General features: G+C 41.8%; 1 protein-coding gene across 1 annotated transcript; it reads left to right on the top strand.

Annotated features, from left to right (window-relative positions):
• Nucleotides 1-195: 195 nt before the first annotated feature.
• Nucleotides 196-17,557, top strand: sec14l7 (SEC14-like lipid binding 7; the record flags this gene model as incomplete). The annotated part of the gene is made up of 12 exons (XM_084046487.1): nt 196-249; nt 1,302-1,377; nt 8,674-8,717; nt 11,133-11,195; nt 12,806-12,994; nt 13,259-13,354; nt 13,648-13,708; nt 14,280-14,363; nt 14,479-14,585; nt 15,697-15,836; nt 16,243-16,412; nt 17,415-17,557. 12 exons carry the CDS (start codon nt 196-198, stop codon nt 17,555-17,557), a joined length of 1,227 nt encoding a protein of 408 aa, XP_083902613.1.
• Nucleotides 17,558-25,339: the final 7,782 nt, after the last annotated feature.

The raw sequence follows: 25,339 nt of genomic DNA, 5'->3' as shown, positions 1-25,339 counted from the left end.
GGAGGCTCGAGATGGGGCGTGTTTTGGTATTCTACTGTAGTAGTCTACAGTCAGTTGAAGAGTTCATTCATGGCTTATTTACCTCTGTGTGAGAGTGTGTGTGTGAGTGTGTGAGTGTGTGTGAGTGTGTGTGTGTGTGTGTATATGTGACACCTGTTAGTCTCTCACACACTGTCAGTGTCAGCAGCAGCAGAGATGAGTGGGCGAGTTGGAGACCTGAGTGCCAAACAAGAGGAGACTTTAACTGAGGTTTGTTTGGAACTAAAATAATCTACTTCATGAAATGCACTGTTTATTTTCTGTGCTGCAGAATTCCAGTGGTGGAAAAAGTAACTAAGTAACATTTACTTAAGTACTGTACTTAAGTACAATTTTGAGGTATTTGTACTTTACTTGACTATTTCCAATTTCCAATACTTTCCAAGGCAAATATTGTACGTTTACTCCACTACAATTATTTGAAAACTTTAGTTACTTGTTACTTTGCAGATATAGATTATGATATTATAAAACATACATTAACCACTTCAGCCCTATTTTATACCTAGGCTATTTGAAAATAGCCGATCTACAAGCTCACAACGCGTCGCAGCGCGACGCGTTGTGAGCTTGTAGATCTGCTATTTTCAATCATTTTAGTACTTTTACTTTTGGTACTTTAAGTACATTTTGATGCCAATACTTTTGTACTTTTACTCAAGTAAATTTAGAATTCTGATCTTTTGCTTGTAGCAGAGTATTTCTATATTGCAGTATTGGTACTAAATCTGACTACTTTTTCCACCACTGCAGAATTCTATAGGCTAATGTTTGAAAACAGAGCTTTTAAAGCCTAGAGCTACAGTATACAGTCACAGCTGAGCAATTTGTTGATGGGCGATTTATTTATTATGCCGATTAAATAGAGTTTGACATAAAGCAGTGGAAGTGGAAAGTCATATAGTTCTAAATAGCTCTGTTTGTTTTCTTGTGTCACTATTATACCAAGGACACGTTAATTATGATTCATTTTTACATTTAGTTTAACATTTCCTCTTCCACGTTATATTCCATTAATTAACCCATTAAGACCTGGAACGCATCTGTGTCACTTTAGATTTCTTTGGCTATTCAAAAAATAGCAGATCTACAAGCTCATAGCGCGGCACCGAGTGCCACGCTACGAGCTTGTAGATCTGCTATTTTTTTTTAAACTTGAAAAAATATTTTTTTCAAAAAACTGTTAGGATTTAGATTTTTTTTAGGAATCGCCTCAGGTCTTAATGGGTTTTAAAACTATAAATACATTCTCTACTCTTCAGTTTCGGGACAGAATCTGTGACATTCTGCCAGACCTTCCATCTCAACATGATGCCTACCTGCTCCGCTGGCTCAGAGGTGAGTTTATATCTGACCTATCATACTGTACCAAAACAATAGTTCATCTCATCTATCATACTGTACCAAAACAATAGGCTGCTATTAGGAAATTAATCTAGGCTAATCTGTAATTAAAAGTGTTTTGTAGTGTTTTTTTGGTGTGTGTGTGTGTGTGTGTGTGTTGGAGCCTAGTCCCTACAACCCATTTGTATGGGTCGTGAGTAGGCTAGATATACATTTTGTATGTTTCCGTTTTTTATTCAGGAAAAAAATATATGAAAATAAAACAAAAAAATCTAAACATAGATGAAAAGAATAATAATAATGAAAATAGCAGATCTACAAGCTCACAACGTGTCACATCGCTACACGTTGTGAGCTTGTAGATCAGCTATTTTCACTATTTTTGAAATAGGGCCCATGGTTCATAATTCATAGTGTATTTTTGTACGTTTGGTATAGGCTACAAAATTGTCTTTTTGGTCTCAGCTGAGATAGTGTGGGAACCACTGTTGTGTGGTGGTAATAGGCCGGCCTATTATGCATTTCTATTTGTTCTGGGTTGACCTATTCTTATGCATCTCTGTGTAGTCTAGGAGGCCTACTTAATTGATTATTGGGGTTTGTTTACAATGGCTTCTCACACATCACCAGCCTCAAACAATTATTTTCATGTGTTAAACAGAGCTCCAGTATGCCACACTGCAACGTTATATAATACATGTTGGCAAGGCTATGAAGCTTTTTGAAACAAATAGCACAAAATAACCCGCACACCGTCTACCCTTGCGCAATAAGGACAACTTTATTAGGTCAATGTAATAATAGATAGATAATAGATAATAGCAGACCTTTTTGAAAAAAAAAAAAAAAAAAATATATATATATATATATATATATATATTAAAACAAATAATAGACCTCCTTCAGGCTTCTGCTGACAAGTAGCAACACAGATACAGTACAAAAACAGGGTTCTACAACAACCAACAAATAGCAGAAATCTTTCAAGATTTTGCTGTCACTTTTGGGACAATTAGCAGCATTTTTCCATCTCAGACTCAGATGAAACTCAGTGTCTCTAGAGTTTGATTGATTGATGTACTTTATTTAGTAAGACATGAGAACAACAGTACATGGAAGTACAAATTCACAATACGAGGTCTACTAAACTGGAAGACTCATTAAGCACTGAGCTTGTTTAAGATGAGATCCCCATGCACGCAAATCATGATGACATATAAGAGACAGACAGATATACACACTACTATACAGAATGTCATACAATCAGCTTACAGGTTACTGGTATGAAGAGTGAAAAATATGTACAAGAGAAGAAAAAAATGGGGAGGGGGGGTTTTGAATTGCAGCCTCCTGAAGGTGTATCTTAAGGGCAGTTTTGAAAGTGAGTAGGGTTTTACACTCCTTTACTCCTTTTGGTAGGGCATTCCACATTTTTGTTGAATAGTATGAATAGCATGAGTCACATCACATGTCTAGAAAGCATCGGAACTGGTTCCATTGAGCTGAGAGCCATGCAGGCAGGCAGGCATTTAGAAAAAAAAGTGCTATAGTTTCAATGTTTCAGCATTCTGGCCCCAAGCACTATATGCTCTCTCACACCGGCAGGTATAGCTGTAGGTATCTGAAACATTTTAATGGATTGTTCCACGGTGTCAGTCAACTCAACACATGATTGAACATCATTTTCAGAAGTTTTAACTATTTGTATACCTTTACACAGTGGTGTAAAGTAACTAAGTACATGTACTCAAGTACTGTACAATTTTGAGGTATTTTTTACTTTACTAGAGTATTTCCAATTGTCTATACTATTACTTCTACTCCACTACATCTTAGAGGCAAATATTGTACTTGAACTCCACTACAATTATTTGATTACTTTAGTTACCAGTTACTTTGCGGTTTTAAATTATTACATTATAAAACATACATTAACCACTTTAGCCCTATTTTATACATAGGCTATTTGAAAATAGCAGATCTACAAGCTCACAACACGTCGCAACGCGACGTGTTGTGAGCTTGTAGATCGGCTATTTTCAAACATTTTAGTACTTTTACTTTTGATACTTTAAGTACATTTGGATTTTTTCCCCTCCCGATCTCTGAATCTGTGCTTGAGAGATGGAAAGTTACATAAAGGCTTATGAATGTATTTTATTTCATTGTTAGAATATCTGGGATACCAGATCCATCCAATCAGGAGAGAGAACTCATACAGAATACAGGATAGACACATGACATTGGAAGTTATGAAACAAAGAAATTAGCTGACAAAACTGGAGTTGGAAGAGTACAAAATGTAAGCTGAAAAATGTATGTTCTGTTTATTAACCATCAGGACAGACGAGGGGAGCACTGTAGTAATGATTACTATCAGCATACAGAGCTTTAACGTTTTACCCCCAAAACAATATATACAATCAAATAACAATATCACTTTATACAGCATCTTTAAAAACAAGAAAATATGACATGAGGTTTGGGTCTGTTTTCCTTTCAGTGTAGGTTAATCTAGGGTGACCATATACTCAGCCCCCTCAAACAGGGACCCTTAAATCAATGCGCACACGTTTGTCGTGCGCATGCGCTCATTCATGCACGCGCACGTGTACACACACCATACTGTAGTGTAGGTGTTGCATACAGACAACGACTGATTGACAAACCTCAGCCTCAGAGTTGAGTTCAGACATTGTATTTGTTGATGTTTTCTGATTGGTTAGGTTAGCATGGTTAGGTTAGTTTCATTTCGTAGTGAATATTAAAAACTGGGGACATATTAGTGCTTTAGAGATATTTGTCCGGACGCTTGAAATCGGGACGATTCCGGTCAAACCGGGACGTCTGTTCACCCTATGTCAAAAATCCTAGACGTTAGATTGTGGTTCCTTTTCTCTAACCCGTGTTATAATTAACCCACAATGTGCTCAGAGGACCATCAGGTCACAGTTTGTTCCTATTTTCTGCACTTGTTCTGAAAGAAAAACATCCCCCCCCCCCCCCACCCCATGTGTGCCACCTCAACGACCCCCCCCCCCCCCCACACACACACACACACACACACACACACACACACACACACACACACACACACACACACAGACACACACACACACACACACACACACACACACACACACACACACACACACACACACACACACACACACACACACACACACACACACACACTTTAGCTCTCATTAAACAGATACTGGAAAAGACACCAGACTCTGCTTCTTGCCTTCATAGTGAGAAGGTTCTGAACAAACACCACCTCTTTGACACTTCATCATATGAAGGTGACGTGCAAAAGTAAACTTATCTTTGACTATTACTTCTAAAATCTACCAAAACAGGGACGCCAGGATGAAAGTTAAGAAGTGTGATCATCCATTTTAAAACAGTCTAATTCTCTCACACTCACACACAGTAGGAAAAGCTAAACTTTCATTACAGTGAAGATGTTTGAAAACGGTGTGGTTTGGTTAGGTTTGTGTCATCCTACTGTAGGTTTGGGTTCTAGTCCAGGGGTCTTCAACAGGGGGTCCGGGACCCCTAGCGGGTCCTCAGAGTTACTACAGGGGGTCCGCCAAATCTTTGTGTGATAAAAAGATTTTTTTTACCTTAACCACTTGAACCCTATCATCCCTTTTCCTGAGGAGAACTTTAGCCAAAAAATATCAGATCTACAAGCTCACAACGCCTCGCAGCGCGAGGCGTTGTGAGCTTGTAGATCTGATATTTTTTGGCAAAGAGGTTTAGGTGTAGAGGGAAAAAAGAGCAGACCAAGTAAGCAAAAAAAGTTTAATCTAAAACACAATTTTATACAATATGTAGTGGGGGTCCCTGCTTCATGTCTCTCTCAGCTAAGGGGTCCTTTGAAAACGTTGAAGACCCCTGTTCTAGTCACTTTTTGGATGAAGTCGGGTGCAGATCAAGGTTCTAGTCTGTTGTATAATAATCAGATAACCAACACAATGTTTGAGCTGTTCTGTTCCTGTTGGCTGCCCCTCTGCACTCACGACCATGTTTGCTCAGCCACACAATAACAACTGAATTCCACTTCAGTTCACTGAGCTTGTTCCACCTCAGATGTTTCATGGTGCAGATTAGAAAGCAGTGGTGGAAAGTAACTAAGTACATGTACTCAAGTACTGTACTTATGTAAAACAAATTACAATTTTACTTGAGTTTTTCCAATTTCCGATTTTTACTTCTACTCTCAGAGGCGAAAACTTTAGTTACTAGTTGCTTTGTAGATTTTTATTATTATTACAAAACATACATTAACCACTTCAGCCCTATATACATTTCGGCCATTTGAAAATAGCCGATCTACAAGCTCACAATGCGTCGCGATGCGACGCATTGTGAGCTTGTAGATCTGCTATTTTCAAAAGATTGTTATGCATTTGGAAACTCGTAATGGGACATTCTGCATAATGAGTACTTTTACTTTTGGTACTTTAAGTACATTTTGATGCCAATACTTTTATGCTTTTACTCGAGCACATTTTGAATTCTGGACTTTTACTTGTAACAGTGTGCTCAGAGTATTTCTACATTGGAGTGTTGATACTTTTACTTGAGTAAACATTTGAGCACTTTTCCCACCATTGTTATAAAGTCGGCCACATGTTGACTCGAGCCATACATACAGTATCACGTTTCCATAGCGATTTATACTTTCAACTACTTCTCCACTATGTGATTATGTCACCTGTTCAGTTACATAACAGTAGGCGTAAGAAAATACCTTGGAGGTAAATACCAATGTAGTCTGTTCAAATGGTACAGTACAGTATATACACTACAGAGTACAGTAAACATACCAGGATAGTTTATTTAAATAATTTGGAGCAGAAAAACATATAATTCTGATACTGATGTTGCATGGCTGTAAATACTAAATGCATTTTTGACTTGGTCTTCATTTTCATAATTAGTAGGGCTAGTCTAAAACGGGGTTATAATTGGTCTAATATTGAACGTTTTTTAGACGTCTATTCTTAGCCTAGACCATTGGTTCTCAAAGTGGGGTCCGGGGACCCCCAGGGGTACTTGAGGGGGTTCCAGGGGGTACCCAGCTAAATGATGGATAGGAACCAAATGGACCCTTATGGGTCTGTAACTCTGAGAGTGTACAAATGGACCCTAACGGGTCCATTTGGTTCCATTTGTACACTCTCAGAGTTAAATTAACATTGATTTTACAATATGAATTGGGGTCCCAGAGATAGAAATGTCATTAAATGGGGGTCCGTAGCCCTAATGCATGTCAAACTGGGGGTCCTTGTGGTTGAAAAGTGGTTGAGAATCACTGCTATAGAGCCGTAAAAATCTTCTCTTATGGGGGTCCCTGGCTTATCTTTTCAAATGGGGGTCCGCGGGCTAATAAGTGTCAATTTGGGGGTCCTTGACATGAAAAAGTTTGAGAACCACTGGCCTAGACGTTGATTAGCTGTTTTTTAAGCGTCTATATTATAGCCGTTGAAATGACGTCTATAATATAGATGTCTAAATACAGACGCTTAAAAAAACAGCTAATCAACGTCTAGGCTAAGCCTAGACGTCTAAAAAACTTTCACTGTTAGACCAATTATAACCCCGTTTTAGACGGAGGTCTAATAGACGACTATGGCTCACTGGGATAATTGTATGTCATCTTGTGTAATTCTTGCGTATATTACATGCTATAGTTGTTGCTAAGTATTCTATAACACTGGTTCTCAAAGTGGGGTTCAGCCTTCAGGGACCCCCGGGGGTCCTTGAGGCGGTGGTTCCAGTGGGTCCCCAGCAAAAACGATTGATAGCTAGGAACCAAATGGACCCTTATCGGCCGGTAACTCTTAACGAGTGTACAAATGGAACCAAATGGATCCTTGCGGGTTGTACGCTCTCAGAGTTATGGGGGTCCATGGTCTAACGCGTATCCCCAACTGGGGGTCCTTCAAATGAAAACGTTTGAGAACCACTGTTCTATTGATCATTGGTTCTCAAAGTGGGGTCCGGGGACCCCAGGGGTACTTGAGTGGGTTCCAGGGGGTCCCCAGCTAAATGATGGATAGGAACCAAATGGACCCTTACAGGTCTGTAACTCTTGAGAGTGTACAAATGGAACCAAAAGGAACCATTTGGTTCCATTGTACACTCTCAGAGTTAAATTAACATTGATTTTACACTATAAATTGGGGTCCCAGAGATATAAATACCATTAAATGGGGGTCCGTGGCCTAATGTATGTCAAACTGGGGGTCCTTGAAATTAAAATGGTTGAGAATCACCGCTAGAGCCATAAAAATCTTCTCTTATGGGGGTCCCTGCCATATCTTTTCACATGGGGGTCCGCGGGCTAATAAGTGTCAATTTGGGGGTCCTTGACATGAAAAAGTTTGAGAACCACTGCTATAGATCATGTGTGCTGTTGAGGGGACCCGTGTGAGAGGACATGAGTCTGTTGAGGGGACCCATGTGAGAGGACATGAGTCTGTTGAGGGGACCCATGTGAGAGGACATGAGTCTGTTGAGGGGACCCATGAGAGAGGAGGGAGGACATGATCCTGTTAATGATCAGTGGTGTATTGATTTCTCTGTACCCTGGCCTGAAGGTTTCTAAAGGTTACATCAATAATAGGACCACAGCTAGTTCAACTGACCCTCAACCTACACTGTGTCAATGATTAGCCTCCATAGAAAAGGACAAACACATGAATCTGTGCCAGGTTCATCAGTATACTATGATTATATAGTGGTAGTAGGATTAATAATAATAACTGTGTCCTCGTTTAGTTGTTTAAATACTGTATTTTCTACAGTATATTTGCATACGTATGTAGACTTCATTCTCTGCGTTTTTCCATCGTAAGTGTTGTGAGCAGTGGGCATTAGTGCAGCAGTTATGGGGTTAATTATGTGTGTTGCTCAGGGACACTTCAGCACATAGACTGCTGCACCGGGAGCCGAACCGGCAACCTTCTGGTTCCCAGAGGGCCTCTCTCCACTCATCACCTGTTTATCATCTAAATAAGACTAGTCCAATTCAGTTTAGGAGTCTGTGGCTTTCATTACAATCTTTTAGATAATGCGTTGTCAAGATCCTCTGCTTAAGTTTCATAAAATGTATCAATATACAGTGATATAATGTGTCTTTATAGTCACTGTGTTATCTTATATTCAGATTCAGAATGAAAACAGAAATAGTCAAAGTAATGATGATGAGGATTATAAATTTGATTATTACTGCGTGTTCTTTAAATTCTCATCAGGATGTGTCTCTCTTTCCAGCTCGCAACTTCAATGTTCAGAAATCTGAATCCATGATCAGGAAGGTAAGACATTCATTATTTATGATGTGCTACAGTATGTAAAATATACATAATATGTATATGATTTATAAAGAATGAAAACAGTCATCACTGATAGTGTGCTGATATGACAGCCAGGTCCCACTGCATCGCGTCCATTATACAAAGAGTGCGTGCGCGTGTGTGCGTGCGTGCGTTCTTGTTGTCCTAGGCTAGCCTTCTTTGTCTTGTCCTATGTTTTTCTCTTGTCTCTTTCTTTTCTCTTTCTTCGGACTGCGCCCCGGGCCAGTGTAATAACTGGATGGGGAGCGCATTACAAATCACGAACCTGTGAACCTGTGAACCTATATGCATCTATGTTTGCACTGTTGTGGTGTTGTGATGTTCTTCTGTGGTTAACATGGTGTTCCTCTGTGGTTAACATGGTGTTCCTCTGTGGTTAACATGATGTTCCTCTGTGGTTAATGGTGTTCCTCTGTGGTTAACATGATGTTCCTCTGTGGTTAACATGGTGTTCCTCTGTGGTTAACATGGTGTTCCTCTGTGGTTAACATGATGTTCCTCTGTGGTTAACATGGTGTTCCTCTGTGGTTAACATGGTGTTCCTCTGTGGTTAACATGATGTTCCTCTGTGGTTAACATGGTGTTCCTCTGTGGTTAACATGGTGTTCCTCTGTGGTTAACATGATGTTCCTCTGTGGTTAATGGTGTTCCTCTGTGGTTAACATGATGTTCCTCTGTGGTTAACATGATGTTCCTCTGTGGTTAACATGGTGTTCTTCTGTGGTTAACATGATGTTCCTCTGTGGTTAACATGGTGTTCTTCTGTGGTTAACATGATGTTCCTCTGTGGTTAACATGGTGTTCCTCTGTGGTTAACATGGTGTTCCTCTGTGGTTAACATGGTGTTCCTCTGTGGTTAACATGGTGTTCCTCTGTGGTTAACATGGTGTTCCTCTGTGGTTAACATGGTGTTCTTCTGTGGTTAACATGATGTTCCTCTGTGGTTAACATGGTGTTCCTCTGTGGTTAACATGGTGTTCCTCTGTGGTTAACATGGTGTTCTTCTGTGGTTAACATGATGTTCCTCTGTGGTTAACATGGTGTTCCTCTGTGGTTAACATGGTGTTCCTCTGTGGTTAACATGGTGTTCCTCTGTGGTTAACATGGTGTTCCTCTGTGGTTAACATGGTGTTCCTCTGTGGTTAACATGGTGTTCCTCTGTGGTTAACATGATGTTCCTCTGTGGTTAACATGGTGTTCCTCTGTGGTTAACATGGTGTTCCTCTGTGGTTAACATGGTGTTCTTCTGTGGTTAACATGATGTTCCTCTGTGGTTAACATGATGTTCCTCTGTGGTTAACATGGTGTTCCTCTGTGGTTAACATGATGTTCCTCTGTGGTTAACATGGTGTTCCTCTGTGGTTAACATGGTGTTCCTCTGTGGTTAATGGTGTTCCTCTGTGGTTAACATGGTGTTCCTCTGTGGTTGAACATGGTGTTCCTCTGTGGTTAACATGGTGTTCCTCTGTGGTTGAACATGGTGTTCCTCTGTGGTTAACATGGTGTTCCTCTGTGGTTAATGGTGTTCCTCTGTGGTTAACATGGTGTTCCTCTGTGGTTGAACATGGTGTTCCTCTGTGGTTAACATGGTGTTCCTCTGTGGTTAACATGGTGTTCCTCTGTGGTTAACATGGTGTTCCTCTGTGGTTAACATGGTGTTCCTCTGTGGTTAACATGGTGTTCCTCTGTGGTTGACATGGTGTTCCTCTGTGGTTAACATGATGTTCCTCTGTGGTTAACATGATGTTCCTCTGTGGTTAACATGGTGTTCCTCTGTGGTTAACATGATGTTCCTCTGTGGTTAATGGTGTTCCTCTGTGGTTAACATGGTGTTCCTCTGTGGTTGAACATGGTGTTCCTCTGTGGTTAACATGGTGTTCCTCTGTGGTTGAACATGGTGTTCCTCTGTGGTTGAACATGGTGTTCCTCTGTGGTTAACATGGTGTTCCTCTGTGGTTAACATGGTGTTCCTCTGTGGTTAACATGGTGTTCCTCTGTGGTTAACATGGTGTTCCTCTGTGGTTAACATGGTGTTCCTCTGTGGTTGACATGGTGTTCCTCTGTGGTTAACATGATGTTCCTCTGTGGTTAACATGATGTTCCTCTGTGGTTAACATGATGTTCCTCTGTGGTTAACATGGTGTTCCTCTGTGGTTGACATGGTGTTCCTCTGTGGTTAAGATGGTGTTCCTCTGTGGTTGACATGATGTTCCTCTGTGGTTAAGATGGTGTTCCTCTGTGGTTAACATGGTGTTCCTCTGTGGTTAACATGGTGTTCCTCTGTGGTTGACATGGTGTTCCTCTGTGGTTGACATGGTGTTCCTCTGTGGTTAAGATGGTGTTCCTCTGTGGTTGACATGATGTTCCTCTGTACAGCACATGGAGTTCAGGAGGCATATGAAAGTGGATTCCCTCCTATCAGACTGGAAGCCTCCAGAGGTACAGTATAGCCTACACTATACATTTGTCTGTATCACAACGAAAAACGTAATTTTCAAGCATTTAAAGAAATCCATACCAGGACATTTATGTCTGCATCATGTACTTTGAATCACAAATGTGTGTTTATCTCTGCATGCTGCACTGGTTTACTTTGCATGAGACGGCCGTAGACTACTGTGAGTGGGTATAGACTAGAGCAGGGGTCTTCAACAGGGGGTCCTCAGAGTTACTAAGGAGGGTCCGCCAAATCTTTTATGTGATATGATTTTTTTTTTTTTACCGTAACCACTTGAACCCTAGCATCCCTTTTCCTGAGGAGAACTTTAGCCGAAAATAGCAGATCTACAAGCTCACAACGCCTCGCGCTGCGAGGCGTTGTGAGCTTGTAGATCGGCTATTTTTGGCAAAGAGGTATAGGGGGAAATGAACAGTAAACGTAAACAAAAAAAGTTGAATCCACAACACAATTTTAGACAATATAGAGTAGGGGGTCCCTGCTTCATCTCTCTCTCAGTCAGGGGGTCCTTGGCCTGAAAACGTTGAAGACCCCCTGGACTAGAAGTCATCTGGGAATCAGAAGGTCACCGGTGTGACGATTTGCCTCGCACACAGTCTGTGTCGAAGTGTCCTCGAGCAACCCCGTGTGCTAATCTGAGCAGCCATCAGTTGGGTGAAGCTGTAAAAGCAACCCCCCCCCTCCGCCAAGGACCAGTAAATACCCAATTAAATTCAGTTCAATTTCACTATAGTGCCGAAACACAACAAGTTGTCTCAAGACACTTATAGAGCAGAGAACCCATGTTGCCCCCTCCAGCCCCACCCTGAGGAAACAGGTGCAAAAGGAAAAACATCCCCTTTCCTGGAAGAAACTAAAACTGCCCTTTTCCTGGAAAACTGTCCCTTTCCTGGAAGAAACATCAGGCAGAAACAACAGCCATCTGCCTCAACCGTGTTGGGAGGGGGGTAAAGAGAGAGAGAGAGTAATATGAGAGAGAGAGAGAGAGAGACTAGCTACAACAACAGTTACAACTATAATGACAGCAATAACAATTATAGCTGGTATATTAAATAAATAAAGGTCTGCACACTGTCTGTGTCTTACAGGGCTCCTAGTCTAAGCTTTATCTGGTCGAAGGTTTTCTAAAGAACTGAGGATTTTAGATGGGGTCCAGGAGATACAATTAAAAAAAAACATGAATTGGGAGTCTGTGCTGTGGACAAATTCAGTGGTTCTTAAACTTTTTAGCTCAAGACCCAAATTAGACTTTGGGAACCAAACTAGTGAAAATAACAGATCCATAAAAATTGGATCTGCTATTTTCACTAGTTTTGAAAAATGCTGGAAGAGTTTTTAATTGATGAAAAGTTGTGACTTTTTTTGTTTAAACTTTTTTAAATCTTTTGAAATAACATTATTTTTTATGTAGGAAACAGAAAAAAGGGGATATTTATCCATAAATCCATAAAAACTCCCAAACATGGGTCCCGACCCACTGTTTGAAAAACAGTGGTTTAATTCATATCAAACTGGGGGTCCTTGAAATGGAAAAAGGTATCACTAGTGTACCGCTCTACAATGTGTTGGTGTGATGGTGGGTGGTCCTCAGGTCCTGGAGAAGTACCTCTCTGGCGGGCTGTGCGGGTACGACCAGGAGGGCAGTCCCATCTGGTATGATGTCATCGGACCCCTGGACCCCAAAGGTCTGATGCTGTCTGCCTCCAAGCAGGACTTCATGAGGTCCAAGATCAGACACTCAGAGATGCTCTTCAGGGAAACCCAGAGGCAGTCTGACAAGGTTCTGATCTTTATTTATGTATCTATCTATTTATGTATTACCCGTTTCAACTCAACTCAACTCAAAGTTTATTTATAAGCCAACTAAAGGGCTATACAGGGCAACAGAATGAAGCAAGCAAGGGGAAGAGATCTGCCTGACAACAACAATATGTACGTTAGTTAAGGTGTTTATTAAGCCTTTTTTGATCCTCTGTCTAACGTTGGTGTCTGTCTGTCTGTCTGTCTGTCTGTCGGTCTGTCTGTCTGTCTGTCTGTCTGTCAGCTGGGTAAAAACATTGATGCCATCACCCTGATCTATGACTGTGAAGGCCTGGGCATGAAACACATGTGGAAGCCTGCCATCGAGGCCTACGGAGAGGTAGGTTAACACACACGCACGCACGCACGCACGCACGCACGCACGCACGCACGCACGCACGCACGCACACACACACGCGCACACACACACACACACACACACACACACACACACACACACACACACACACACACACACACACACACACACACACACACACACACACACACACACACACACACACACACACACACACAGGTGCCCACTCTTCCTTATAGTGCCCACTCTTCCTGTATCCTTATAAAGTACCTCAGGAGTGATGTAAAACCTCCACATCTCTCTCCTGCTTCTAGATTCTAACCATGTTTGAAGACAACTACCCTGAGGGACTGAAGAGGTTGTTTCTGATCAAAGGTGTGTGTGTGTGTGTGTGTGTGTGTGTGTGTGTGTGTGTGTGTGTGTGTGTGTGTGTGTGTGTGTGTGTGTGTGTGTGTGTGTGTGTGTGTGTGTGTGTGTGTGTGTGTGTGTGTGTGTGTGTGTGTGTGTGTGTGTGAGTACTACCTAAGAAAAAGGCAAAACATTTGAAAATAGCCGATCTACAAGCTCACAATGTCTCACATTGCAAGACGTTGTGGGCTTGTAGTTCAGCTATTTTCACAATATTTATCTATGAAACCGAGTCAAACTTAAATGTAATGCCTACATTCCAAGTGCTTGTCAGGGTGGGGTGTCCCCAGTTCAAATATTATTCTTTTGGGGGGTCCCCAGTTCAAATATGATTATTTTGGGAATGCACGGCCTGAAAGCTTTGGGAACCCTTGTCTTAAATCAGTGGCTCTCTAAGTGAGGTCTGGGGTCCTTGTGGGGGTTCCAGGGGGTCCTCTGTAAAATTAGCAATAGTTTGAAATTGTTTAATCTTGACAAATCTGTTATGGAGTTTTTGACAGTTTGCCTCACTTTTATTGTATTTCTGTCTCTGCCTCAGCACCCAAGGTCTTCCCTATAGCCTACAACCTCATCAAACACTTTCTGTGTGAAGAAACGCGACGAAAGATCATCATTCTGGGAGGTAGGCCTACAGTAGGATCACTGTTTATCCCACAACAACAGGACAAAAAAAACACTGAAACATGTTTACAACGATTTGCACATTGTATTTTTCCCTTGTGTGTTTTGTTCTATAGGTAACTGGAAAGAAGTGTTACAGAAACATATCGACGCAGACCAGCTACCTGTGGAGTACGGTGGGACTCGAACGGACCCGGATGGAGACCCTCGCTGCCGAACCATGGTGAGAGGTGTCCCTCCCCGTCTGCAAGCTCCAGCTTTCAGATCGGCCATTTTTTTTTGGCGAGCCGCCGCCATCGCACGACTAACTATGAATCTGGGTCAACCCATTAAGACCTGAAACTGATTCTACAAAATGCCTTCTAAATCCCAACAGTTTTCTGAAAAACGTATGTTTCTATATCAGTGGTGCTCAAACCTTTTCATGTCAAGGACCCCCAAAATTATATGTATTTGGCCGCCGACCCCCATCTCAAAATATTTTGTTCCAGGGACCCCCAGAAGCAAAGATTTGAGTAAAAAAAAAAGTTTGCTTCAAAAGAATATATATTCAAAGATTTGCACACATTTTCACGATTTTCCAAAAATAGCAGATTCATTCATAGATGCTCTTACCCAGAGTGACTTACAATAAGCATGATAAACACATACGTACATCAAATGCACAGAGACAGTGCAGTGCCTCAGTAAACTAGGATCATCATAGGTAGAAACCTAGCTTCAGTCTAAACAATTTACTATCAAAATAATAATCTGTACATTGAAACTATAGGATACTCGGTAAACAATTAAAGGTAGGGTAAGTGATATTTTTGGGTTAAAACAAAAAGTATTTTGTTAAAAGGTTAAAGCACTATATTCTGATAGTAATCATTGCTATAGAGTGTTTGTTCAGTAACAGGAGTCTCCCCGTCTCTCCAGCTCTTTAATAAACAGAAAATACATTTTCCAGTAGGTGTCAAAATCTCAGCCAATCAGGAGAAAGTACACATTTTTAAGCTTCATTTTTATAGTGTTCCAGTTCCAATTTTGTCTGCTCATTTCTTAGTGTCATCACTTCCAATTTCACTTGTTTAATCTATATCCTGATTGAGTTCTCTATCCTGATTCGATAAAATTGGAAATGAAACTGAAAACAAAAATGCATTTTCTGTTTATTAAAGAGCTGGAGAGACAAGGAGACTCCTTTTACTGAACAAACACTCTATAGCAATGAGTACTATCAGAATATAGAGCTATTTAACACTTATTTTAACCAAAGAAAATCACTTACCCTACCTTTAAGTATGGAGGAGTGGTGCCCAGGTCTTATTATGTTAATCTTGTGGTTACAGATTAAGTATGGCGGTACGGTGCCCAGGTCTTATTATGTCCAGGACTCCATCAACGTCCGGTATGACAGCATCGTGTCCATCAGCCGTGGCTCTGTCTTCCAGCTGGAGTATGAGGTGGACAGACCCAGCAGCATTCTCAGGTAAATACCTCTGCCCGCCGTCACTGCTCACAGCGCCATCTGATGGCTGATAGAGGTCACATCATGTGGGCCATCATGACACATCATTTAATCCTGTCATCGCTATTGTGTCATGATAGGAGAACGTACGGCGGAAATAGCTCAACGTGGCCCAACGCAACGCATTGTGAACTTGTAGATTGGCTATTTTTCTACGAAGATATTTGGTGTAGAGGGAGAATAGGAGGTGGCCTACTGGTGGGATACTGAACATTACTGATACCAGCAATGTAGGCAATATGCGAGGCATTTCCAATGCCGGTATCGGTACCACGGATAGCGACTCAGATATGTACTCTATGGCGCACGTCACCGTTATGACAAAAGTATTACGTGAAGCTCCATTCTCTCTCTCTCTCCTCCACAGCTGGCAGTTCTCCAGTGACGGGGCAGACATCGGGTTCGGTGTGTACCGGCGGACCCAGCCGGGCGACGGTCAGAAAGTGGCGGACATGTGCCCGGTGCTGCCCAGCGAGCGCTACAACGCACACCTGGTGCCAGAGGACAGCTCGCTCACGTGCCACGAACCCGGAGTCTGTGAGTACCGTACACACCAGTAGCCTGGCGTAGCCAGACTATATCACTGCGTGGATATGAGTCTGGTGCTTCCATGAGGAAGTTTTTGTTCCCAAGGGGCAACGCAATTGGTTAGACCTAGAACCAACTACCAATCACAGTGGGGGAGGCGGGGACATAGATTGTTGAAGCAATTGGAAGCACCACAGGAATCCCTGCGGCTGGGTTTGGATCCGCCCTTCAAGACCATCGATTGGGCTCGTTCTTTCAGTCTAGTATACCAGTGGTTCTCAACCAGTGGTCCTCAATGGTTAGCCTCGCGTAGCCAGACTATATCACTGTGATAGATATGATCGCAGAGGGCAATTTCTTTTTTTGCACTGGCAGATTCGTCTGGTTCCAGGCTAGTTCCAGGTGGTCCCCAGCTAAATGATGGAGAGTTGGTAACCAAATGGACCCTTTCATTTTACGCTCTCAAGAGTTAACTTATTGTTAAACATGCATTACTTAATTAAAGAATTGTTATTTTGATCAACGTCGGCCTGTTATCCCTCCTATGGAACCAACATGGAATTGTGGCCAAAGTCTTGGGTCTGAGATTCTAAATCTCATCAAACGGTGGTTCCGTGGCTCAAACGCCGAATAAATAATGGACCTTGATATGAAAAGGGTTGAAAACCATTGCCGTACACAAACAGAGAAGAGAAGAACACTGGTTTAGGTGTTTATTTATCTAAGGCAACCCCACTGGACTGTTTTTATTACACAATACTTTATCTGACTTTATATGACTTTTTTATCTCGCCCCGGAAAAATGCACAATTAAAAAACTAAAACCAGCACTAAAGCGAATAACATCTAAACTAAGACTAAGGACTTTTCAAAAACTAAACGACAAACCACCAAAAAAAGTGGTTAAATCTAAACCGAATTTGAAACCTTTGAAATTTGGTGACCTCCTATACTACTGCTGAAGACCCCCTGGTACATAGTATACTGATGAAAGTCCTTTTCTCCGTACAGACGTCGTGTGTTTTGACAACAGCTACAGTTTCCTGCAGTCCAAGAAGGTGAGCTACAACGTGGAGGTTCTGTCTCCTCCGGAGGAGACAGAGACACCCAGCCAGCGAGGAAGAGGAGGCAGGAGGCTCAGTGGGGCGTCCTAGGGTTGTTTTTTTCGGAGGGCATACGATAATCATTCCCTGCACGACATGCGAGCGTATACAGTACTATACTGTAGACTATACGCTCGCGTGTGGTCAATGGATGAAATGGTTAGTAGACGGTATACGCTTAGCCTGATAAACCCTCCCTTCGGAAATCTCATTTCCATTTGATTTCAGGAGTGAGTCTGGCCTGATCGCCCATTCTGTAATATTGGCCGTGTACACCAAACGGACGAGCCTATCAGCGTCGTCGCACATCGTTCTGTGATTGACAGCGACAGTTGGCCAATCAGGTGGCGAGTTCGGGTGAGCCCGAATGGCACCGAGTGCAGCCTGAATGCAGCCGACAAAACACGAACGGCAGCCATCTTTTCTGTCCGCTATTTTCTCCGCTGTTTAATTACTTCAAAAAGCTCTCAAACTTCTATTTTGAGGCACAGAATTTACTTATAAGATATCGTTTGGATATAATTTAGTTGTTTAACTTCATATATGTGGTCAATTAATCATGACAGAGCCTATTTAAAAATAAAAATTCAGAGAACCGGCCGGGGCGGGCAGTGACACGCATGTATCCCAATAAGGCAACCTATTTTGGGCATGGCCGTCTCAAAAGTCCCGTCGCGTCACATTAGTCTGGTGAACTGCTGATTGGCTGAAGGGGAAAAACGATCATTGGCTGAAGGGGTTGTCAGTCAACGGTATTACTCCCGCCCAACTCCAGCCCACAGCCAATATTGCAGAATGGGCGATCAGGCCAGACTCACTCCTGAAATTAAATGGAAATGAGATTTCCGGAGGGAGGGTTTACCAGGCTAGTATACGCTTTCTTTAAAAAAAAAATCTGCACGGCATACTACGTATATAGCGTAACACGATAGAACACACCACTGACTGAGGAGGCGCCAATGGGGGAAACGTCCTAAAGGATGATTTGTACTTCTCGTGCCTTTAACGCGTTGCCGCGTGACACGCTGCGAGCTTGCAAATCAGCTATTGCCGGTGCACGATCACAATGCACGACCATGTGTAAATCAGGCATAGCCTACAGTAACTAACTAACTTCCATTTCACACACTTCTGAAGTTGGCGTCTCACCTGAAATCCCCTGAATTATTGTTAATTCATAATAATAATAATAATGAGTATTTGGTATTGAAGCTGCAATCTGTTTATTTTATGTTGTATGTGGGATTCTAACCTGGGTACGAGAGACCGCTCAACCAACATGCAATTGTCAGATGTGTCACTTGACCAGTGAGATTTTGTGCTTACCTTTGTGCTGGTTATATTGTATTAACATACTCTGTCATACAGTATACAGGTGTACTAGTTACATTGTATTAACATACTCTACCATATATACAGAGTAATAAGTTCAAGATTGCAGCTTTAATCATTTACGTGATCGGTGGTTTCAACAGGAAACATGTTGAATGTATAGCCTTATCAAATAACAGTTAATGAACAGTTTCTTGTATACGTACATAATTGTTCAAATTGAACCAAGATGTTGTCAGGAGCTGAGTTTTTTTTTTTTTGTATCTATAGGAAATTGTATAGTTGCCTTTGTGTGTTTGATTATCATTGTAAATAAACCTCATCACCTGTCTGTCTAATTATAATATGAAGTACTAGGAAATGAATGAAGGATGTCAATAAAGGTCATTGTTTTACTTTACTGGTAACTATTCCATTTTCATATATCAATCACCACGTCAGCCAATGGATAGACTAGTAACTATTAGCCTAGGTTTGTTTTTCATGCTCTTTATGCAGACATATTGAGTACAGACATATGCACACATATGTAAATGGTGCATTTATATCAGGGGTGTCGAACTCATTTTGGGGTCCGGGCCACATTGGTCAAATGGTGACTTGATGTGGGCCGAAACCAGTTGCGGACGCGCATGCGCGCTCACACGCTTTCAGTTCAGTTATACAGCATATGTTGTCTCAGACACTGCCACTAACTACGTATATCACTTTTATGTATTAAGAAGAATAGCTACTTTAATTATTGACATTAAAAACAAACAATGCAATTTGTAAGGAGCCCCAATAAACCATTTTAAGTAGAATAATTCAATTTGAAGTTAAACAATACCTGGTTGTGTGGGTGGTTAGGTAACGATTACCATGTTTTAAGCCAAGTTTTTTTTCCATTAAAAGGTAGTATTAAATGGCGTTTCCTAAAATCACATCGCGGGCCAGATTTGACGACGTCGTGGGGCAGAAATGGGCCACTCTACCCCTGAGCCACTGCCGCCCCGCACTGATACATACGGCACGCACACATGCCTTGAAAGTATGATTCCTTAATGGTATGGCACTGATAAAAGAACCAAGACAGGAGTCAAGAAGTCCTTGTCTGTGTTCAGTTTATTGTCAGAAGACCAGTCTGGGGAAAGTTGCAATTTATACAGCCTGTTATGTAGACACTAGACAGATGCCAGGTTCATTTGTAGACCTGACATCCTATAGTTTGTATAGTTTCAATGTACAGATTATTTATGTTTTGATATTATATTGTTTAGACTGGTGATAGGTTCTTGGTTTACGTATGATCCTAGATTACTATTTCTATGTATTTGATGTATTACCTTGTACGTGTTTACATTGCTTACTGTAAATCACTCTGGATTAAGAGCGTCTGCTAAATGCTTAAATTGTCAATTATATATACGTTTCACTCACGCAAGATTAGTTAACTTTTAATTCCATTTTCAGCAAGTTACACTGGATGCTTTGTATGTAGGAGGGTCGTCAACATGTGATTTTAATCAAGGTACACAGCATGTTAATATGTGTGGACAGGACAGTCTGTCTGTCTATGTCACATGTTCATCCTGTGACATTACGGTCATACTAAACATGTTTGTCTTCTATAACAAGGTCATGCACACACAGAGAGAGAGAGAGAGAGAGAGAGAGAGAGAGAGAGAGAGAGAGAGAGAGACAGAGACAGAGACAGAGACAGAGATACACAGTGTGAGGGAGAGAGAGAGAGACACACACACACACACACACACACACACACACACACACACACACACACACACACACACACACACACACACACACACACACACACACAGACAGACAGACAGACAGACAGACAGACAGACAGACAGACAGACAGACAGACAGACAGACAGACAGACAGACAGACAGACAGACAGACAGACAGACAGACAGACAGACAGACACACAGAGAGACACACAGAGTGAGAGAGAAAGAGAGAGAGAGAGAGAGAGAGACACGCACGCACGCACGCACGCACGCACGCACGCACGCACGCACGCACACACGCACGCACACGCACACACACACACACACACACACACACACACACACACACACACACACACACACACACACACACACACACACACACACACACACACACACACAGAGAGAGAGAGAAACTTCAAGTTGAACTAAATACATGAAACCTTAAACTAGACATTGAGTTTGCAATAAGTCCTCAGAGGGGTCTGTGAGGTCCACCGTAGACGGACCACCTTTGGACAAAATGTTCTCTCCATCAAAGGCTGCTCAATTTGGAACCCGGCTGCACTAATAAGGGAGAGCCCCACGCTCATACAATTCAAAGGACAATTTAAACAGTGGTTAGAACATAACCAAGGCTTGTGCACTGCTCACTTATCAGTAGTTTTACTCTAATTAGGCTCTCTTAAATGTTTTTATTATGCCTTTTGTATGTCAGTGGTTCTCAACTAGTGGTCCGGGGACCACCAGTGGTCCTTGAGGGGGTACCAGGGGGTCCCCAGCAAAAGTAGTTAACAAATCGTCACAATCATTTTACTTTGGCTTTCAAAAATAGCAGATATATAAGAGCTTGTAGATCTGCTATTTTTGAAAAATCTTGAAAATGTGTGCATATCTTTGAATATATATATATTTTTAAAGCGAACATTTTAACTCAAATCTTTGCTTCTGAGGGTCCCTGGCACAACATTTTCAGATGGGGGTCCGCGTTCAAATGCATATAAATTTAGGGGTCCTTGGCATGAAAAAGGTTGAAAACCACTGGTTTATGTCCTTGTGGGTTTTGTTAACCTATGTTGTACTATTCAACTATTGGGATGTTTTTTGGGGACTATATGGATGGAAATTAGCCTTTGCTAAATCCGGCATATATCTTAATCATGTGTATGTATTACATCATGTCTTAGTGTTCATTAATGTGCATTTTCCCGACTAAATGAACAAGCAAAGTAAAGTAAGTAAAGTAATAAAACATGACTTTTATTGCCATGCACACTACTGTCTCTAAACAACTGCTTATTAGCTGTCACAGAATCACTTTCATTATCATAGGTTTGCAGGCATAAATAAGTGGCTGAAATATTTTTTGTGCAAGCTCCATCATTTGTACTTTTCAGATAAGAAGAAGAAAATGGGGGGGGGGGGGGTATGGTTGGGGGGGGGGGAGAGGGAGAGCAAGGAGAAAAACATAGGAAAAGACAATACAGTGCAACCAGGTGTTCACCACTAGATGGCAGTGTTGGCGGGGAAATGCCCTTTGGTGTCATTTACTTCTAGATCCTTGACACCAATATATCACACTTTGTCTGAAAATAATGTAACAGTGTAAGAACTGAGACATTAGTACATAAGTCTATTCTAATCATGTCCCCTTGCCTCTGAGAACTCATGTTTAAACTAACATCGTCACCTTGCTAAACTAATGGCCTATGTCATTTTAAAAAAAAAAAATTCAGGAAAAATAAAAAACTGATCCAAAACAAAACTATATGATATTTCTATCATTTCACCCAAAATGTTTATAACAAATTATGACTATTACAATAAAAAATAACCTGTCAGTTATGTAACATAAGAGATTTAAATAGGTTTAGGATTAAATCTGATTTAGGCCAAAATTACTTTTTTTAAAAATGGCCTAAATCAGTAAATAATTTGGCCTAAGTCACAAAACCATGTGACTTAGGCCCAAAAAAATGCCTATTTTGGCCTAAGTCTCAGTAGGGAGTTATGCCATTATACTAAAAGGGGAGTGAACAGCATGATCCTTTTCAATTAGGAGATGGGCGATTTACCAGAGGTGGTCAGTGTCATGAGGAGCTGACTTAGGCAAAAATATAATTTTCAAAAACTGACTTAGACCATTAGTCTAGCAAGGTGACGACATGATATAACTGGCATCTTACAGACAGACAGACAGACAGACAGACAGACAGACTATCTGCAGGTAAAGAGTTACATTAAGCTTTGATGACTGAAGTAGGAGTGCCCTAAAGGTGACAAAATGTCAAATGTCTCCATGATAGGAACTTTTGCCTTGTAAGACAATTAAGGTATGATTACAGAAGACATGCTGACTCCAGCAGAACCTCTATGCCTCTCTGTGTGCATATCTCTGAATGTTTATATTTTTTAAAGCGAAAATGAACTGATATCTTTGCTTCTGGGGCGTCCCTGCCCTGGCACAAAACATTTTCAAATGGGGGTCCGCGGCCAAATGTATATCAATTTTAGGGGTCCTTGGCATGAGAAAGGTTGAAAACCACTGATTCCGATTGTGACTAAATAATGGATCCATTGGAGCACATGGTTCTTTTTTTTTTACATTTCCTGAAAAGGGATTGTTTTGCACATGCACAAGGTTTCTCTCTGACCATTCTGGGAACCTATAGTCCTACTCCTTTGTTTTTGCCTCTGGGGGGAGGGGGAGGGGGGGGGGCACCACCTCCTGCTCTGCTTCATGCTGTTAGAACAATCTGTCTTGACTGTAGAGATTACTCTCCCACAAGCATGCAGCACCAATATGGGCTTTAAGTGGTTCAAGTGGATGTTCAGTAAATGTACTTATAGAGTAGAGTAGGTACTTCTGACCACTGATAAGTGATAACACAGAGTGGATGAGATGAGGGATGTGGTGCAGGGAGGAGAGGAGGAGGAGAGATGGAGTGGAGGAGAGGAGGCTGCTTATAGCCTACACAACAGCTGTGATGATGTGATGGAAGCTCTGCTCTGCTCTGTTCTGTTCTGCTGCAATCTGGGAACCCATCGCCAAGTGAAAAGGAAAAACAGCGCCCTCTGCTGTTTTTGACTATCTCAGTTGGCTCTGGGAGGAAGAAGACGTAGCACGCGTGCGCAAGGAAACCGGGGTTTAGGTCTGCCCTCAGTGCTTCACTTCCGGTGGTGCGACTATGTATTCATTCCCACTAACAATATTTCTGCACGGAACACTAACACCACTTCTCCCAGAGAACATGGATGGTTTTGGTTATAAGCCCACTTGTTTCTATGATGAAAGAGCAAGTTAAAATGTGAATATCTTTCCGTGGTTTTGCCTGCTCCGCGGACGCTATTGTTAAATGAGTTTCGGTTTGTTTCTAGTGGGGAAGGATCGGCACACACGTAAATCCCGCCCACTACGTTTGATTGGGTAAAGCGCGGCCTGCTTCCTGATCCTGTTCATCCTGTTCTACTCTACTCTACTCTACTCTACTCTACTCTACTCTACTCTACTCTACTCACCACAGGATGCTCTGCTACTGCTGCTGTGTGCAGTGTTGCCAGATCTCGCGAGAGAAACCAGCGACCAGGTCTATGAAAACAAGCCCATCAGAAAGCCACCATTTTTTACCACTTGAGCTCTGTGACGTCCGCTGTTTGAAAATAGCTCAAAAAGAACCAGCTGAGAAGCAAGCCCAAATAAGCAACTACACTTATTCCCCCCCCCCCCCCCCCAAAAAAAAACAACAACCCGCAACTACCAATATTTACAAGCAACCTTACAGAAAAACAAGCCCATAGTCGCCTACAATAAGCAGACCTGGCAACACTGGCTGTGTGCCGCATTGCTCTGCTCTCCTCCTCCTCCTCTCTCTCTCTCTCTCTCTCTCTGTCCCCCCCTTTCTCTCCCCCTCTCTCTGCCCCTGTCTGTCTGTCTGTCTGTCTGTCTGTCTGTCTGTCTGGACAGGGACACTGCTGCCCATCAGGTTCCCTGGAATGATGCACAAAAAAAATGGATGTTGGGGAAAAAAATGATCCCACTTCAAGGACACCCAGTTTGAGATGCATTATTAGACCATGGACCCCCATTTGATGCATTATTAGACCATGGACCCCCATTTGATGCATTATTAGACCATGGACCCCCATTTGATGCAATGTTTTTCATCTCAGGGGCCACTATCTCCAAACCCTCAGTGTTTATTTGAAGGCACATAGAGGATAGTATGTGTAACTTTGCCCTGCATGTGTTTTCCTGGTGCTTTCACCGTTTGTTTTTGGCAGACGCCCAGAAACGACAGTCTGCCAAAACAAACAGTGAAATCATGGATGTCATAATCTCTGCTGCTGCTGTTGCCTCACAGACCTCGCTCCTGCCTGTGTTGAAACGGTCACAGTTACTGTGGTGGAAAGTAACTAAGTACATGTACTCAAGTACTCTACAATTTTGAGGTATTTTTTGCTTCACTGGAGTATTTCCAATTTGCAATACTTTTACTTCTACTCCACGACACCTCAGAGGCAAATATTGTACATTTACTCCACTATGATTATTTGAAAACGTTACTTACTGGTTAATTTGCAGATATAAATCATTATATCACAAAACACACATTAACCACTTTAGCCCTATTTTAAGGCCATTTGAAAATAGCCGATCTACAAGCTCACAACGCGTCGCATCGCGACGCGTTGTGAGCTTGCAGATCTGCTATTTTCAAACATTTCAGCACTTTTCTTTTACTTTATATATAGTATATTTTGATGCC

This window comes from Gymnoscopelus microlampas (genome assembly GCF_963454915.1).
Source record: "Gymnoscopelus microlampas genome assembly, chromosome: 21".
Taxonomy (NCBI): domain Eukaryota; kingdom Metazoa; phylum Chordata; class Actinopteri; order Myctophiformes; family Myctophidae; genus Gymnoscopelus; species Gymnoscopelus microlampas.
Note: the sequence above shows the minus strand (reverse complement) of the source record. Positions and strands in the feature narration are given on the sequence as shown.